Here is a 17583-nt window from a genome sequence, read left to right on the forward strand (position 1 = left end):
GCATGCATTTATAATCTCAGCACTGGGGACATAGAGAGAGGTGGATTCCTGGGGCTCACTGGCCAGCAAGCCTCATCTACTTGGTGAGTTCCTGGCCAGTGAGAGATTCTGTCTCCAAAAAGGAGGCTAACAACCTCAGCAATGTCACCCAGGGTGGTGCTCTGACCTCCGCATACATGCATATGTATGCACACACATACCCACACACGTGGGTGTGTACATGGTCATGCAAAAAAAAAAATACCATCCAGGGAAGAAAATGTGAGTTCTAGGCTCACTGTCATCAAGGGGAGAAGCTGATGCAGTGAGCAGGGCTAGGCAAACCTCGGAGGGCGAGGACCCTAGGGAGGCTCTTCTGTGGATGTAAGGCCCCAGTCCAACTTCCAGCAAAGGTCTCTCTGGGGCTTGGGCAGGAATCTTACCTGGGCAGAGTAGCTGTTATGCATTGAAAAGAGGTTCATAATGAATTTCCTCCTTCAAATACCAGCTTATGAAATGAACCAGGAGACAGGTCTGTTGGCGTCAGATCAGAGACACAGGAAGACAGCCGCTGGCCCTGCACCAGGGGTCTGTGTCCAGGGAGCCCATGGGGACAAGGGAACCCTCACTGGGACGGCACCACACAAGGGCGAGGATGAAAATAAAACTATGCTTCCCACTCTCTCCATCTGCACACAGGCGGGTCTGCAGCCCATTTCCGGCTTGAGGGATGGTGTTCAAGCCTGAATGACAACAACTGAAGAAAGCTCTTTTACAAGCGGCTGTGGAAACGTCCCTCCTCAAATCCCTGTGAGGACTGAACACTCTGCACATGCAATGCCAACGGAACACTGGCTGGAGGTCGAAGCCATAAAGGTCAGACCAAGAATTAGAGCCACGGAAGCTCCACCAGGCCCAGCAGCTGAGCCTCTGACATTTGCAAAGTAAACCAAGACCAGTGGCTTCAATCCACCAGGAAGCCAGGAGAACGGGGCTGTGCATGGTGACGAGAAGAGACCCAGGCTCCCACTGAGTGACCAGATATGAACTGGAAAGTGTTTTCTTGGGTTGTTGGGAGTGAGAACAGATGGGGCTCTTGGAGTGCAATACTCTATTCAATGCCATTTTGAGACTTTTTTATGTTTGCTGTGTGTGTGTTACATATGGTACATGCATATGTGTGGAGACACACATTGTGTGAGTGTGTGCATGTGTGTGGTATATGTATGTGTGAGGAGACACACGCATGTGTGCGTGTGCGCACGCATGTACACACAAGCATAGGTCAGAGGAGAAGTTCAAGTGTCTTCTTTCTCACTGGTCTGTGCATTTCCTTGAGACCACGTCTCCCCCTCGACCCGAAGCTGCCATTTTTGGTCAGCAAGCCCCAACGTTGCTCTGCTCTCTGATCCCCACAGTCTGGTGTCACAGACCAGCACGGTCACCCCCCACCCAGGCTCTTCACCTGGGCTCAGCAGTCTCAGGTCCTTAGGCTTAAGCAGCAAGAACTCGTAAACATTAGGCCATCTCCCCCACCCTGTGGGTTTGCACGCGTGTGCACGTGCATGCGTGCGTGTGTGCATGTGTTTTAAGGAAGAGTGTCACTCTAGCCCAGGCTGCCCTGGAACTCACTCTGGCTTTAAACTCTGTGTAAGTAGAATTAACGGCTTTCTGTCCGTCCCATCCCTGGTCCTGATTTGGGGCTGTAGAAACACCCTCATCACTTTACCCAGGATGCACACAACTGCCTGACCTGTGTCTTTAGCTACTAAGAAATCCTGTCCATCTTTAGGGACCACAAGACACTCCCCTCTCCTTCAGGACATCTGTCTTGCCCTGTCCTTAGTTCCTCTCCAAGATGGACACGTGAAGCCTTCCTCTGGGTCCAACCATATGCCTTATTTCTCACCCTTATAACATCCCAGGCATTCATGTGGCACTCTGCTCATCTTCTGGAATCTTCCTGAGGGACTGAGGACCTTACTAAATTCCCTTCCCTGTTCACATTTCCCCGGGTGGCTCCTGACATTCAAAGCAGGATTCAGAGCAAATGAATGAATCCCCAAAAGCTTTGGTTTAATGCATTCGGCCTTTTCATTATTAATGAAATTCCAATAACAAGTAAAGAGGAGATCTAAAAAAAGAAAATAAAAAGCTCAGGTGGAGAGATGGTTCAGCAGTTAAAGGCACTTGCTTACAAAGTCTGCTGGCCTGAGGTTCAATTCCCCATTACCCACATAAAGCCAGATGCACAAAGTGTATCTGAAATTCACATTCTCTCTCTCTCTCTCAACTCACAAATAAAATGTTTTCTCCCCGGTCCCCTGCAGCTGCGAGACTGAGTTTCTCTGTCCCCTCTATCCCCTAAGGCTCTCCTCACACACAAGTCCCCAGCTGTCTCCCAGCCTCTCCCAGCTCTGTCTCCTGTTGGGCCTTCCCCTACCATAATAGGACTCTCAGAGCTGGGCCAGATCGTTCATTCTCCCCCAGAACACAGTAGCTCTAGACTCTGCTGTTTCCCTTTTAGAGCGTGTGTGTGTGCAGTGTGCATGTGGCAGCCAGAGAACAACCTCGGGGATCACTCCTCAGGAGTCACTTCTTGGGGGGTCACTCCTCGAGTGCTCATCCCCATGGAACCCAGGTCCCCGGGCAAACCAGGCAAGCACTCTACCCAAATTAGTACCTCAGTTTATCCCTCCATCATTTTTTAAAGTTTTATTTTAAATATTTTATTTATTTATTTGACAGAGAGAAAGAATGGGCACACCAGGGACTCCATCCACTGCAAATGAACCCCACACACATGCACCACATAATGCATGTGGCTTACATGGGTCCTGGGGAATCAAATCTGGGTCCTCAGGCATTGCGGGCAAGCACCTTAACCACTGAGCCACCTCTGTAGCCCTCCCTCCACCATTTTTAAAATTTTTTTGGTTCATTTTTATTTATTTATTTATTTGAGAGTGACAGAGAGAGAGAGAGAGAGAATGGGCGCACCAGGGCCTCCAGCCACTGCAAACGAACTCCAGATGCATGCGCCCTCTGTGCATCTGGCTAACGTGGGTCCTGGGGAATCGAGCCTCGAACTGGGATCCTTAGGCTTCACAGGCAAGCGCTTAACTACTAAGCCATCTCTCCAGCCCTCCCTCCATCATTTTTAAAAATTTTTTATTTATTTTATTTTTTATTTGAGAGCGACAGACACAGAGAGAAAGACAGATAGAGGGAGAGAGAGAGAATGGGCGCACCAGGGCTTCCAGCCTCTGCAAACGAACTCCGGATGCGTGCGCCCCCTTGTGCATCTGGCTAACGTGGGACCTGGGGAACCGAGCCTCGAACCGGGGTCCTTAGGCTTCACAGGCAAGCGCTTAACCGCTAAGCCATCTCTCCAGCCCGCCTCCACCATTTTTGAGACAGGGTCGTCTTTGGCCTAGAGCTTGCCAGTTAGGCTAGACTCCACTGACCAGTAAAGCCCAGGGATCTCTTTCTACCTCCCCAGTGCTGGGTTTATGAGCATACACCACCATACTCTGCATTATTACACAGGCCCTGGGGGTCTAACTCAGGTCTCCATGCTTACGAGGCAAACACCCACTGGGCTGTCTTCCTAGCCCTATGGTCTCTTGACTTTTCATGGTGGGTAACTGGCTGACTAACCAGCCAGGCGGGAGAAATCACAGCCTTGCAGTGCCCGCTGTGAGGCAGCAGTCATACTGAGCAGAGAGGAGAATGCCACCTCAAGAGCTCCCAAAGGCCCCGGGGAGAAGCGGGCCGGCACACGCAGGACACACAGCTGCGTCGTCACCCGCGGGGCACATGCGTTCCAGCGAACAAAGCCATGATGACCCACCTGGCTTCCAGCTCCCCACGCAGACATAACAGGGGGGGCTGTTAATTCGTTACATCAACTGTAACCTCCCAAACATAGGAGCAAAGGCCACTTTCTCTTTGAAATAGAAACTGGAAAATTCAGTCATATCATAAAATTTTCATTAGTTTAAAATGAAAATGGATCCTTGACAAAGAAACATCGCTAACCCATGTGACTAAGGCTCCGTGTTCTTTCTACATGTTGCTCCTCAAAGGAATGTCTGTGTAACAAGTTAGAAACTGCAAATATTTCTGACTTTGAGAGAGGCTCCCCTTCTCTACAGAGGGTCTTCCACCCAGTGCAAGTACACACTTGTCCACAGCACTAACACCTGCCCAGTGGAGGATGGAAGATGGTTCCAGAAAGGACAAAGTGTGGCCAGGCCAGCCCGTGACTAGGTGACACCATCATGGACAACAGGACCAAGTCAACGTGTCCATGCATGTCCCCTCTGTGTGAGCTACTTTTCTCACTGTGGCTATGTCCAAACACCAAGCAAGAAGCAACTCCTTTGGAGGGACACGGTGGTGGGGAAGGCAGGCAGACAGCTGGCTTCATGGCAGTTGGAGTGTGTGATGAATGCTTGCTCACAGCTCAACAGACCAGGAAGCAGAGGCAGATGCACAGGAAGTAGAGACAGGCTAAACCCCCCAAGACCTGGCCTCTACTAACTGTTAGGTCAAGATGGGCTTCCCCAAATGGAGTCACCAAAAGCAGCAGGATGGGGACAGACACAAGGAAGTGGGTCATCCACATTCCTCAAGGAACCGCCCAGCCATTATCCCTTCCTTGCCTAACAATGGCCCAGGTCCTGGTTTCCTGCCCCTCATCTCCCATCTGCTCACTGCTCTGGTCTCACACCCTGGCTATGTGAAATGGCTGATGTGAAGAACAAAGGAGTTCTTTCCCCTTCCTCGTCTTCCCCTAACTGAAGAGCTCTATATAGCCCACAATCTGGAATCTCAAGTTGACTGTGTTCTGCTCTTGAGAGTCAGCCCTGGCAGCTCGTGTTCCCCCCCACACCCCGAATAAAAGCTTCCACCTTTGCCTCAGAGTTTTCTCCGCGCTCTTGGTCACTCCCGAACCTTACGCTGACACACATCCTGGAGCTAGGCCCCACCTCCTACAGCTAGGAACCAAGTGCTCCAACACACGGGTCTACAGGGGACAATTTCTATCCTAAACGTAGGACCCTGGCTGTCCTTAACGCAGGCCGGAGGGGAGCTGACCCACCGCAGCTGTGGGTACGAGGTAGCTGGGCCTTCACCTCCTGAGCGGGAAGTTCAGGAAGTTAGTATCTGTTTATACGTGTGTCTCTGCTCTCCTCTGCCTCTTCCTCCTCTTTTCTATCCCTCTTCTTCTTCCTTCCTCCCTGTAGTAGTCACCTTCTTGCAGCTGGGACAAAACACCTATACAAAATGGTTTACTTTGGCCTGATGATTTTGAGAGGAAGTTTCATCCCGATGACGAAAGCATAGCAAGGACAAACAGCAGGGAGTCAGAGCTTGTCACATCATCTGAGAGGAAGCAGCAAGAGTGAGCTAGCTAGCACTGGCAAGGGGGATTGTAAAGTCCCAAGGTCCATCCCTGCCTGTGGCACACCTCCTCCAGCAAGGCTCCACTGCCCAGAGGCTTCACCAGCTGAGGGTTAAATGTGAGACCTAATCACAAACACAACAGGCTATGGGAGACATTCAAACCACCACCTCCTCCCTCTCTTCCTCTTCTTACTCCACCTCCCACCCAGCCCCACCCCCCTCTCTCCCTTCCCATCCTTGTTCAGTCTGGGATCAGCAATTCTTCACCCTGCAAGCACAGTGTTAGCTCAGCAAACACTGACAACGAATGGCCAGTAGCAATTACAGGAAACACTTTCATCAAGTCTAACCTCTGCCCCAGCTCACAGTGAGTCCATTAGAGTCCTGGCAACCTTTGGAAGTTGTCCAGATGCTAACTGGCCTCTGGCTGGCACATATTAAGTAAGAAATTTTAAAGGCTATTGGCAAGCTCATCGATGCCTCTGAGACTCAATTTTAACACCACAGTTCTGTGCAATTAACAGTCATTTTTTAAACCATTCTCTGAATGCGCCTGGCACTCAAACCAGAGGTCACAAACCATAGTTCCGGCTCAAGTCTGGAGACCTTTCCCCCTATCAGCTGCTTGTGGTCAGGTATTTTATTCCAGCAACGTGGAGGTAACTAACTTGCTGGAAATAAACCAAGACTTCAGGGGCATGGTCGAGTGAATGCACACCAAGCCCCCTGGGGGTCACCAGAGATTCTCCTTCATCTAGTGCCCTAGGGATCAGGCTCCACCCACCTAGTGAGGTCACATCTCAACAAACACCACAGTAGGCAAAAGGAGAGGTAGAGGAGACGTGTCATGCTTCAGTCCTTGTCCTAGAAGGACACCACCTCTCAGTCAGCCAGACCTGGTCACATGGTCTCAACTACCTGCAGAAGCAGCTGGGGAATATTTGGTGAGCCCTTATGGTGGTTTGATTCAGGGGTCCCCCATAAACTTAGGTGTTCTGAATGTTACATTCCCAGCTGATGGAAATTTGGGAATTAACATCTCCTGGAGGGAGTGTATTGTTGGGGGCAGGCTTATGGGTATTATAGCCAGTTTCCCCTTGCCAGTGTTTGGGCACTCTCCTGTTCCTGTTGTCTACCTTATGTGGGCCAGGGGGTGATGTCCACCCTCTGTTCATGCCATCATTTCCCCCTGCCATCAATGGAGCTTCCCCTCGAGCCTGAAAGCCAAAATAAACCTCTTTTTTCCCCCTCACAAGCTCCTCTTGGTTGGGTGATTTCTACCAGCAATGCAAACCTGACTGCAAAAATAAAGTGGTACCAAGGAGTAGGATTGCTGCTAGATACCCGACTGTGTGGCTTTGGCCTTTTGGAGCTGATTTTCAAGAGGAATGTGGAAGGATTTGAAAATTTGGCCTAAGAGATGCCTTGCAGTGCTGTAAATACAGCTTCATGGACTATTCTGATCAGAGTTAAAAGATCTGAATGCAGTAAGAACTATGGACTGTGAGGTTTGGTTTATGAGGTGAGAAGGAGCTTTGCTTGGACTGGGCTAGCAGTTTGTGTAAAAAGCTTGCTGTTATGCCCATGTCCTGAGAAGTTGTGTAGGACTGCTCTACATAGAAATGAACTGGTGTGAGCAGAGGGATATGGTACAGAAAGAAAAGTCTTTGGGTGAACTGCTACCCATTCAGCTGCAACTAAGAGATTACAAACTTTGAGATTGGGCCAGCTGACCTGCATTGGAGCAACAGAAAGAATGTCAACTCTTTTGAAGGGGCCTGATTGCTCAAGGAGTGTCCTATTCTTCAAAGTCTGTTTTATTCCCCCCTGGATTAACAAATTGGCACCCTATCTGGTATTTTGGGGTATAAGAAATGCAGGAAAGAGAGATTCATTGAGTTTGCATTGTGATCTTGTGTTTTGGAAATGGCCATGGACAGTGTGAAGCAGGTTTGTTGGATGCCTACGTGGAGACCCCATGGGGCCATAAGGATGAACCGTGGATTGCAGTGGAGACCCAGTAGAGATGCCGGGACCATGAGATGGCTGCTAAAGAAAGCTGCCAGTCCCAATGAAGTTTTCCAGAACTTTGAGTAGCCTAGCTGGAGGGGTGAAATTGGAACTCCAGAAACTTGTTGCTGGTTAGAATTATCGGACTTGGAGATTTGTCATTGGCTAGAGTTCTTGGACTTGAAGCTACAGAGTTTGATGTTTTCCCTGGTTATTTTAAATATTGTATTGGCTGAATGTTTCTTTGCTATGCCCAATACCATCTTTTGCAGTGTGAATGTTTATTTTGTGCCATGATGGGGGTTTTTAAAGAAATTTTTTGGTATTATGGCTCAGTAAAAAGACCTTGGGCTATGGGGATGTATGAACATCATTGGAATTGATTTAAAAAAAACTATGAGCATTTTTAAAGTTAGACTGAATGCATTATACTTTACATCATGTGTGGATATCAGTTTACGGGAGCCAGGGGGACCCGGAATGTGGTAGTTTGATTCAGGTATCCCCCCTAAACTTAGGTATTCTGAAAGCTATGTTCCCAGCTGATGGAGATTTGGGAATTAACACCTTCTAGAGGCAGTGTTTTCTTGGGGGCAGGATTATGAGTGTTAGAGCCAGCTTCCCCTTGCCAGTGTTTGGCACACTCTCCTGTTCCTGTTGTCCACCTTATGTGGGCCAGCGAGTAATGTCCACCCTCTGCTCATGTCGTCATTTTTTCCTGCCATCATGGAGCTTCCCCCTCCAGCCTATAAAGCCAAAACAAACCTCTTTTTGTCCCACAAGCTGCTCTTGGTTGGTGATTTCTACCAGCAATGCGAACCTGACTGCAACATCCCTGTTAGTGTGGGCTACACGGGCAACATTCATTCACTTATGTGACTTAATCTGCGGATGTGAACACACAGTGACGGAGCACTCTCTGTCCTGTAGAAGTGAAGACACAGCAAGCTTTAGAGTGAAGGATGTCTGATACTGGCAGAGCCAGGTGAAAAAGAAAGAACATGGCCTTGAAGCTGAACCCCAGACCACATACCCAAGTCCCAAGCAAGCCCAGTCCAAAAGGTCCTTAGGATTAATAAACGCAATGTGCAAATCAAGCCATGGCTGCCAAGCCCCCATCTCTGAGTCATACAAGAAATACCCAGGGGCTGCAGAAATTGCTTAGTGGTTAAAGTGCTTGCCTGCTAAGCCTAAGGACCCATTTCAACTCTCCAGATCCCACATAAGCCAGACACACAAGGTGACACAAACGTGCAACATCACACATGCGCACAAGATGGTGCATACGTCTGGAGCTTGATCGCAGTGGCATGCCAACTCTCCCTGTCTCATGCACACACACACACATAAAAACTACAAAAAAAATATAAAGAAAAATACTTAAAAAGGGAAGAATTCAGGAGAAGGACCTATATCATACCTTTATCAAAATCATCACTTAAAAATTGTATTTGTGTGTGTGTGTGTGCACACCTGTAGATGTGCCAGACCCTCTTGCTGCTACAAACAAATGCCAGATGCTTGTACCACCCACCAAGGCTAGGAGGGTTTGCAAGAAAGCTCCTTTAACAGCTGAGCCCTAAGTGTGTGTGTGTGTGTGTGTGTGTGTGTGTGTGTGTGTGTGTGTGTGTATGTATGCATGTGGACGACAAGGGTCAAGGTCAGTCTCCATCTTACTTTTTGAAGCAGGTTCTCTCACTTGCCTTCGAGCTCAGAGTCAGATGGACCAGCTAGCGAGCGAGCCCTGGGGATCCGCCCATCTCCACTTGCCCGGTGCTGCGTGCCTGCACCCGCCACCACACCTAGCATTTTATGTGGGTGCCAGAGATCTGAACTTGGGTACCCCTGCTTGTGTGGCAAGCACTTGGCAGGTCCCCGCAGCCCCCCAATCATCAACACTTGTAGTGTACCCAACTCTGTCCCAGGGCTTAGCCGAGAGGACAACAGGGCCAAACTGCTCCTGCCCCGGGCACTCCGCTCTGCGAGGGTTGGACGCCAATGCCACGTCCCTCCTGCGAGCCTGGGGACCTGTCTTTCCGCACCGCTCCTCCCCTGAGACTGCTGCTTCTCCAGTGAGTCCCTTCATCAAAACCCCACCCAGGCAAAACCAGCGTGTGCCTGGCATAGGTACCACTCTGACCCCAGATGGAATAAAGACTCCCACTGTCCCCCTCAGAAGCAACGTTCTAGAAGAAATAAAGTAGGTAGGTATGAACTCTGAATATCGTGGACTTAAACATGCTCTGCGTGCCAGGTTATTTTTACACAATTGATAATTTTTCACCAGTCCTATAATTGAGCAAAGGCAGAAGAAATTTCCTGTAAGGTAGGTAACGAGCCTCGTTGCTGGGAAGCACAGACACTGCACAGAGATGAAGACACAGGGTTTTGATGCTAATTAATGCATTATTCTCACTGCATCCTACGGAGGCACTCAGTATGTGCAGCCCATCCTGGGCGCGCAGTCCTTCCAGGCATACTGCTCAGTGCCGTCTGTCTTAAAGGGGCCGGCAGCAGGCCAATCTGCAAAAGAGACAGAAACCTGGGGCCGGGAGATGGCTCAGTGAATCAGAGCGCGTGTTGCACACGCACGGGGACGTGAGCTTGCTCTCCAACACCCATATGAAAACGGCCTGCACCCCAGCACTGTGCGAGGCAGAGATGAGAGTCACTAGCACCTGCTGGCCGGCTGTTCTAACAGGAAAATGGCCAGCTCCAGGTTCAGTGGCAGACCGTTCTCCGGGAAATAAGGCAGAGGAGTAATAAAGAGCCTCGTGGAGCCTCTACAGTGTGTGCAGGGGGCACACGCATCTGCACACACACATGGGCGTACACCACGCACACATGAACACATGCCACATAAAATGTGGAAACCCAAGCATTCCTGAACAGATGTGCTCTCAGGGGGACATCACGGACACCTGGACTCCTGGTGTGTGAAGCAGCTCAATCCATAAAGGAGGAGGAGCCCAGGCACGCCTCACCCTGGGGCTCAGTTAAGAGAGGCGATACGGCAATCAAGAATGTCTCTGGGGGCTGGAGAGATGGCTTAGCGGTTAAGCGCTTGCCTGTGAAGCCTAAGGACCCCGGTTCGAGGCTCGGTTCCCCAGGTCCCACATTAGCCAGATGCACAAGGAGGCGCACGCGTCTGGAGTTCGTTTGCAGAGGCTGGAAGCCCTGGCGCGCCCATTCTCTCTCTCTCCCTCTATCTGTCTTTCTCTCTGTGTCTGTTGCTCTCAAATAAATAAATAAATAAATAAATAAATAAATAAATAAATAAGAGAGTCTCTGGAAAGGCTGTCTTGCTAGCAGAACACTGCTGAAGAGCAGCCACTACCCAGCCTTTCCAGGAACCCTCTTGACCTTGACGTTCAGAAGGTCAGCGTCAGTGGAGGAAGGATCCCAAGGCAGGCGTGTCTGTCCCCAGAGCATCTGCTGCACTTCTCATTCAGGCTGGACACTGGGCATGCCTCCCACCTCGGCGTGCTCCACACGGCCCTGGCAGGCAGGCAAGGGACTGTGGTGCCTGGTTTCCAGACGACAGGCTAAGCAAACACCCAGTGCTCTCCCCTCCCCCCGCCCCGGCCCAAGAAGACTTCTTCAAAATAACAAGCACAAAGAATTAAAAGTAAACTAATCTATAACAGCAGTGAGTTTTTCTTTAAAAAAAAATATCTGATTTATCTATTTGAGAGAAAGAGAGAAAGAAAGAAAGAGGCCGACAGAAAGAGAACGGGCACTCCAGGGCCTCTAGCCACTGCGAAAAGGAGGGCAGCGACCAGACACCTGGGGGCTTCAATAAAGCTCTGAAGATGAGGGAGAAAGAAGGCGAACGGCATCTTCTGTCCTAACTGCGTAACAGCTGCCTGCCCGCTTCCAACATGCAGAACAACCTTTGCAGGCAGGACCCATGGGGCACGCTCCACCCTGGATATGACAGGGAGGTTCTAAAGAGCGACGTGAGGGCCAGGGGAGGAGGAGCAGCTCACCGCAGGGCCACGGCCCCACAGACTTGAGAGAGGATGGAGACCCTGGACAGAACAAGCCTCCTCCACGTCTCCCTACCATTTACGTTTGGAACCTGATCGCTAGAAAACCAGGTCAGAACCGAGGAGACAAGCATCCAGAAAGTAAAGATGAGTGCAGGGGACGGAAGTGACTCAGCCTCCATCGTTCAGAGCAGAGAGCTGACAGGCAGGACGTGGAAACACGGAGAGCAACCAAAATGTGTTTTCAGAATGTGTTCAAAATGTGTTTATCTCTAGAGAGATAAACATGACTCTCCATGCGAAGCAGGATTTTTAAATATGTTTTTATTTATCTGCAAGCATAGAGAAAGAGAAAGGAGAGAGGGAGAGAATGGGTATGTAGGGCCTCTTGCCACGGCCAAAGAACTCTAAATGCATGCACCACTTTTTGCAACTGGCTCGACAAGGGTACTGGGGAAGCAAACTCTGACCAGCAGACATTGCAAGAAAGTGCCTTTAAACAGCTTAGCCATCTCCCCAGCCCCTCGAGCAGGATTTTTTTTTTTTTTGAGGGAAGCCCAATAGGCCTTTTTTAAAAAAATTATTATTATGAGAATGAGTAAAAAAGAGAGACAGAGAAATAGAGAATTGGCACGCCAGGGCTTCCAACCACTGCAGTCCAACTCCAGATACATGTGACCGCTTGTGTGCATGTGCAACCTTGCACACTTGCATCACCTTGTGTCTGACTTACTCGGGACCTGGAGAGTTGAACATGGGTCCTTAGGCTTTGCAGACAAACACCTTAACCGCTGAACCATCTCTCTAGCCTCTGGGGCACAATGTGAGCTTTCCAATATAAAGTCTTCTTTGCCATGTTCTTTTGTCACTGTTTGCACCTGTGATGGTGAAGCTTGTCGACTGGATTGGATGAATGGCAGGATCACCCAGCCCTCTGGGTGTTAGGGGGCTAACATAGGGGGGAAGGCACACCCTGGACAGGTGGGGAACAAGCAGGAAACACTAAGCAGCACCAGCGTTCTGCCCCACCTGCCTCCTGTATTTTGGTCACAGTTACAAGAAAGTTAGCTGAGATCCAAAGTCCCTAGAGGGAGGATCAGAGACCAACAAGTCTTCTGTCCTCCAGTGTCTTCAATCCACAGCATTCATAATTGTGAAATTTACATAAATGCAATCAACACTCACTCTACTTGTATATATACAACGTGGCTCTCCACTGTCTGGTAGCATTTTCCCCATGCTCAGGACCATGCAGCCCCACCGCACATACAGACTTAACAGTATTAAAAAGTCCACGATGGGCTGGAGGGATGGCTTAGCAGTTAAGGCATTTGCCTGCAAGGATCCAGGTTTGATTCCCCAGGACCCACGTTAGCCGGATACACAGGGGGCGCATGCACTTGGAATTCATTTGCAGTGGCCAGAGGCCCAGGCACACCCATTCTCTCTCTCTCTCTCTGTCTCTCCCCCTCCCTCTCTCCCTCTTTCTCTGTGAAATAAATAAATGAATAAATAAAAGTCCAAAGTCTCCCCCATCTCCCATGCTGGGCAAGTACACATTCTTACTGGCAAGATGAACCAAATCCCTTCACACAGTAAGGCTCTGGCTATGAATTCATTAGCAGCTGACCTGCACATGTGCGCATGTGCGCACACGCACACACGCACAGACACACACACACACACACACACACACACACACACACACACACACACGGCAGCTGTGACATGACTGTAACTGTCATGGGCTATGGCTGGAAGTCGGGCACAGGAGGATGCTCAGGAAAATGGAGACCACGATGGCCCTCGCTGTGCCTTCTCCACGGAGCACAAAGTCCGCTGGTGGCGCCGCTCTCGGGGCTGGGGAGACGGCTCAGTGGATAACGCGTTCGCGGCACCAGCGTGAGGATTCCCTGGACCGGTCAGAGCCAGGTGGCCGCGCAGCTCCCTGAGCTCCTAAGGCCGACACACCGCACAGGATCCCGGCAGCAAGCTGGCCAACTACGCCAGCCCGACTGGAGAGCACTGGGTTCCAGGAAAATACCTTGTTTCAATAAATAAGGTGGAGAGCACTTGAAAAAGACACCCAAAGCCTACCTCTGGCTTACACACACACGCACACACACATGCACACACACACATACACACGCACACACACACACACTGCACACATGTATGCATGCAAAAAAACACACACTCATGGTAGATGCATACATCTGGGAAACACAGCACTTAGGTATGGATGAAAACAATTCTGAAACTGCAGATAAGGGTACACAACAGAGGAAATTGTGGAGGCCAAAAGGACCTTCAAATGGCAGAAAAAATGCAGTAAGTCCGAGCTCCACATCTAAATGAGCCTACCTCGATAGCAACAACTTAATTACAAACTGTTCCCAGGGACCCTAAGACCACTCGCCCTCCAATTTCAGTCAACAATAATGGACTGACTGAGAGGAGGGGTTATCATGGGGAACGGAGTTTCAAGGGAAAGTGGGGGGAGGGAGGGCAATACCAGGAGATACTGTTTATAATCATGGAAGTTGTTAATAAAAAATTAAATAATAATAATAATAATGACAATATTAGAGATATGAGCTGGGTTTGGTGACATGTGCTTGAAATCCCCCGACTTGGGAGGCTCAGGCAGGAGAGAACAAGTTCCAGGCCAGCCTGGTTCCCAAGTGAAGCCCTGTCTAAAAAAATAAACAACTAAAATAAATAAACATTTTAAGAGACTTCAGATTCCAAACCACCAAGTAAATGAGTCAACGAGAATTGTTTCAATTCTGATTTGAACACATATGCTCTACAAAGACTTTCTAAAACGACAGTTGGATATAGTTACTGGGTATTAGATGGGATCAGGGAGTGATTGTAAAGGTCTAACCCATTCTGTCAACCTGATAATTGGCAAGCTACAATTCGGGCTTCACCCATTCTCCCCCGCCCACCCAGCACACTTAACTGAGGAGCTAAGCAAGCTCTGTGATCAGTCTTTCTGCATTTGGGTGCCTCGACAAAAGCCCGAGAGCAAAAGAAACGCTGCAGCGCTGGTGAGGAGATCTGGGCACCTCTGGAGCAGCTATGGCTCAGAGCAACAACTTTCTACCCCTGAATTTCCTTCCTAGGAGTTCATTAGCCCCACTACCTCCGTTTATTTATATATCTACATTATGTCCCAAAGGCATTTAATTCACATTTCCCATACTTATTCATTTTCTTCATTTAATCCGGCACTGAAGATCAGAGCACTGTAAATAACGGATGCTCTGTACACCCAACCTGCCCCCCACTCTACCCCCAAGTCCCGCCTCACAAACCCAGAAAAAAGAGAACTAATTCAGCGTACGACTGTAAAAGAAAAGTCTTTCACTGTGGGTTGTACATCCATTAAAGTAACTCAAAGAATTCACCACGTCTCCTTTACCATCTCTTCTTACTTTCCTCCATGGACTCTATGCCCAGGCAATCTAGAAACAAGGGAAACACTTGATTCCGGAGGTTTTGGGGTGTTAGGGTTAATCCTTTTGAACCTGCTAGAAAGACGACTGTTCACATGTCACACCTGTGAGCAAAGTACCTCCTGAGGCACAACACTGCTTGTGGGGTGAGCTCTCCTGTGCTCAGACATGCGCGTGTGTGTGTTTATGTGACATGAGGATGTGTGACCTCTCCTGTGCTCAGACACGCGTGTGTGTGTGTTTATACGACATGAAGTCATGTGACCTCTCCTGTCCTCAGACACATGTGTGTGCCTGTTTACATGACATGAAGTCATGTGACCTCTCCTGTCCTCAGACACGTGTGTGTGCCTGTTTACATGACATGAAGGCATGTGACCTCTCTTGTCCTCAGAAACGCGGGTGTGTGTTTACATGACATGAAGGCATGTGACCTCTCTTGTCCTCAGACACACGTGTGTGTTTATATGACATGAAGCCCCTGAGCTCTCTTGTCCATGGATAGTTGGCAAAGCGACGTCTCACCTCAGCCGCTCTTCCTCCTTCTTGCGAAGGCTGAAGTCTCTCTGAACCACCTGGAGAACATGCTCGGTTTCATCATCAGTGAGCCCAGACAGGTCCAGCTTCCTCCCCATGATTTACATCAAACACGGCAAAGCAAGACCTGGGGGTGAAAGGAGAGACCACAGATTGAGGGCACGGTAAGCTCTGCCACAGTCCCCATGGACAACACCAACCCGTGGTTTGGCTAAATCTGAACCTAAACGCACTTCACATGGAAGCCACATGAAGAGAGTCTCTTTCTATGTGCGCACGCTCTGCCACGACCTACAGAGGACTTCGGCAAGGCTGCAGGAAAGAAAGAATTGCTCTTTTGCCCAATTTATCCTCCTAAGTCTTAAATGAAAAAAAAAAATCTATTCTCAGACATGCATGCTGGTGCACACCTGTAATCCCAGCACTCGGGAGGGAGAGAAAAGAGGACTGAAAGTTTAAAGTCACCTCAGGGCTAGAGAGATGGTTCAGCAGTTAAAACACTTTACTGCAAAGTATAATGCTCTAGGTTCAATTCCCCGGTACCCATATAAAGTCAGATGCATGGAGTGGCACATGTGTCTGGAATTTGCCTTGGTAGGAGGTCCTGGTGTGCTTCTGTGTGTGTGTGTGTATTTTTATGTGTGCACTCCTCCTCTTCTCCCTCTCTCTCTCTCTCTCTCTCTCTCTCTCTCTCTCCTTAAACAAATAATAAATAACTAAAGACAAATAAAGTCATCCTCTGATACATAGCAACTTCAAGCCAGCCTGAGCTACATGAGACCTTGTCTCAAAATGAACAAACAAAAATCTGACTCTGTGTGGACTTCCACCAAAGCACCAAAAAGTAGCATCTAAGAATTGTTCGCTTCTGAGGTTTGATTTATAAGTACTATATTAAATTACAACATACATTTTAATCTTTCTTTAAAAAACTTAATGTGGGCTGGAGAGATGGCTTTGCGGTTAAGCGCTTGCCTGTGAAGCCTAAGGACACCGGTTCAAGGCTCGGTTCCCCAGGTCTCACGTTAGCCAGATGCACAAGGGGGCGCACGCGTCTGGAGTTCGTTTGCAGAGGCTGGAAGCCCTGGCGCGCCCATTCTCTCTCTCCCTCTATCTGTCTTTCTCTCTGTGTCTGTCGCTCTCAAATAAATAAATAATTTAAAAAAAAAACTTAATGTACATGTATGCTAACAGCCCTTCAGCTTTTAATCATAACAATGAAATAAAAACTAGAAATCAGAGCTGGAGAGATGGCTCAGCCATTAAGGGCACTGCTTGCCCTTAATGTCAGCCCAGTTAAACCCCCAGGACCCCTGCAAAGCCAGGTGTAGAGTGGGGCTTGTGTCTGGAGCTCGTCTGTAGTGACAAGAGGCCCTGGGGCGCCCACTCCTATTCTCTCTCCCTCTCTCTCATCTTCTATCCCCTCCCTTCCTGTCTCCTTCTCCCCTTCTCTTTCTTTCAAATAAATAAATAATAAATAAGTGTAAGCTAGAAATCAAAAAAGACTCATCAGGAAAAGGAAGGAGAGGGATATCATCTTATAGCCATTTTCTCAGGGAGTAGGCAAGATAGCCTTTCAGGGAGATACCTTCCAGGTAGTACATTCCTAAAACTTGTGGGAAACCGTGTGTGTGTGTGTGTGTGTGTGTGTGTGTGTGTGTGTGTGTGTATTCGCACGCATGCATGCACACAGGCATGCATGTGCTTATGCTAGAAATTGAATACAGGGCTTTATGCATACTAAATACAAGCTATCCCACTGCATGACATTCCCTAGGTTTAGAAACATTTTTTTTTTATGAGGCAAGCCCAATACAATAGACTGGTCTTTCTTTATGAGAAAGAGAGAAATGACACACCAGGGCCTCCAGCCACTGCATCTGAACTCCAGACACGTGCGCCCCCTTGTGCACATATGCAACCTTGCATGCTTGCATCATCACTGTGTGTCTGGCTTATGTGGGACCTGGAGAGTTGAACATGAGTCTTTAGGTTTCACAGGCAAGGGCCTCAGCTGCTAAGCTATCTATCCAGACCTGGCAACTACTGTCTAAAGATATTTTTATTTATTTGTTTGAGAGAGGCAGAGAAAGAGGCAGGCAGAAAGATAAGAAAGAGGGAGTGGTATGAGCCACCTGGGCCTCCTGCCACTGCGAGCAAACTCCAGAGATGCACAGGCACCTTTGTACGTC

General features: G+C 49.0%; 1 protein-coding gene across 4 annotated transcripts in view; it reads right to left on the bottom strand.

Annotated features, from left to right (window-relative positions):
- The window catches only part of LOC101608607 (myosin VIIA and Rab interacting protein), a 261259-nt gene that overhangs the window by 212687 nt on the left and 30989 nt on the right, over window positions 1-17583 (bottom strand). For all 4 annotated transcript variants that reach the window (XM_045136695.1, XM_045136698.1, XM_045136694.1 and 1 more), the window contains one exon: window positions 15380-15518. In XM_045136695.1, coding sequence (XP_044992630.1) covers window positions 15380-15489 — 110 coding nt within the window. In that variant the 5' untranslated portion in view covers window positions 15490-15518. The remainder of the gene's footprint in view (window positions 1-15379; window positions 15519-17583) is intronic.

Source organism: Jaculus jaculus, chromosome 17, assembly GCF_020740685.1.
Source record: "Jaculus jaculus isolate mJacJac1 chromosome 17, mJacJac1.mat.Y.cur, whole genome shotgun sequence".
NCBI classification, from domain to species: Eukaryota; Metazoa; Chordata; class Mammalia; order Rodentia; family Dipodidae; genus Jaculus; species Jaculus jaculus.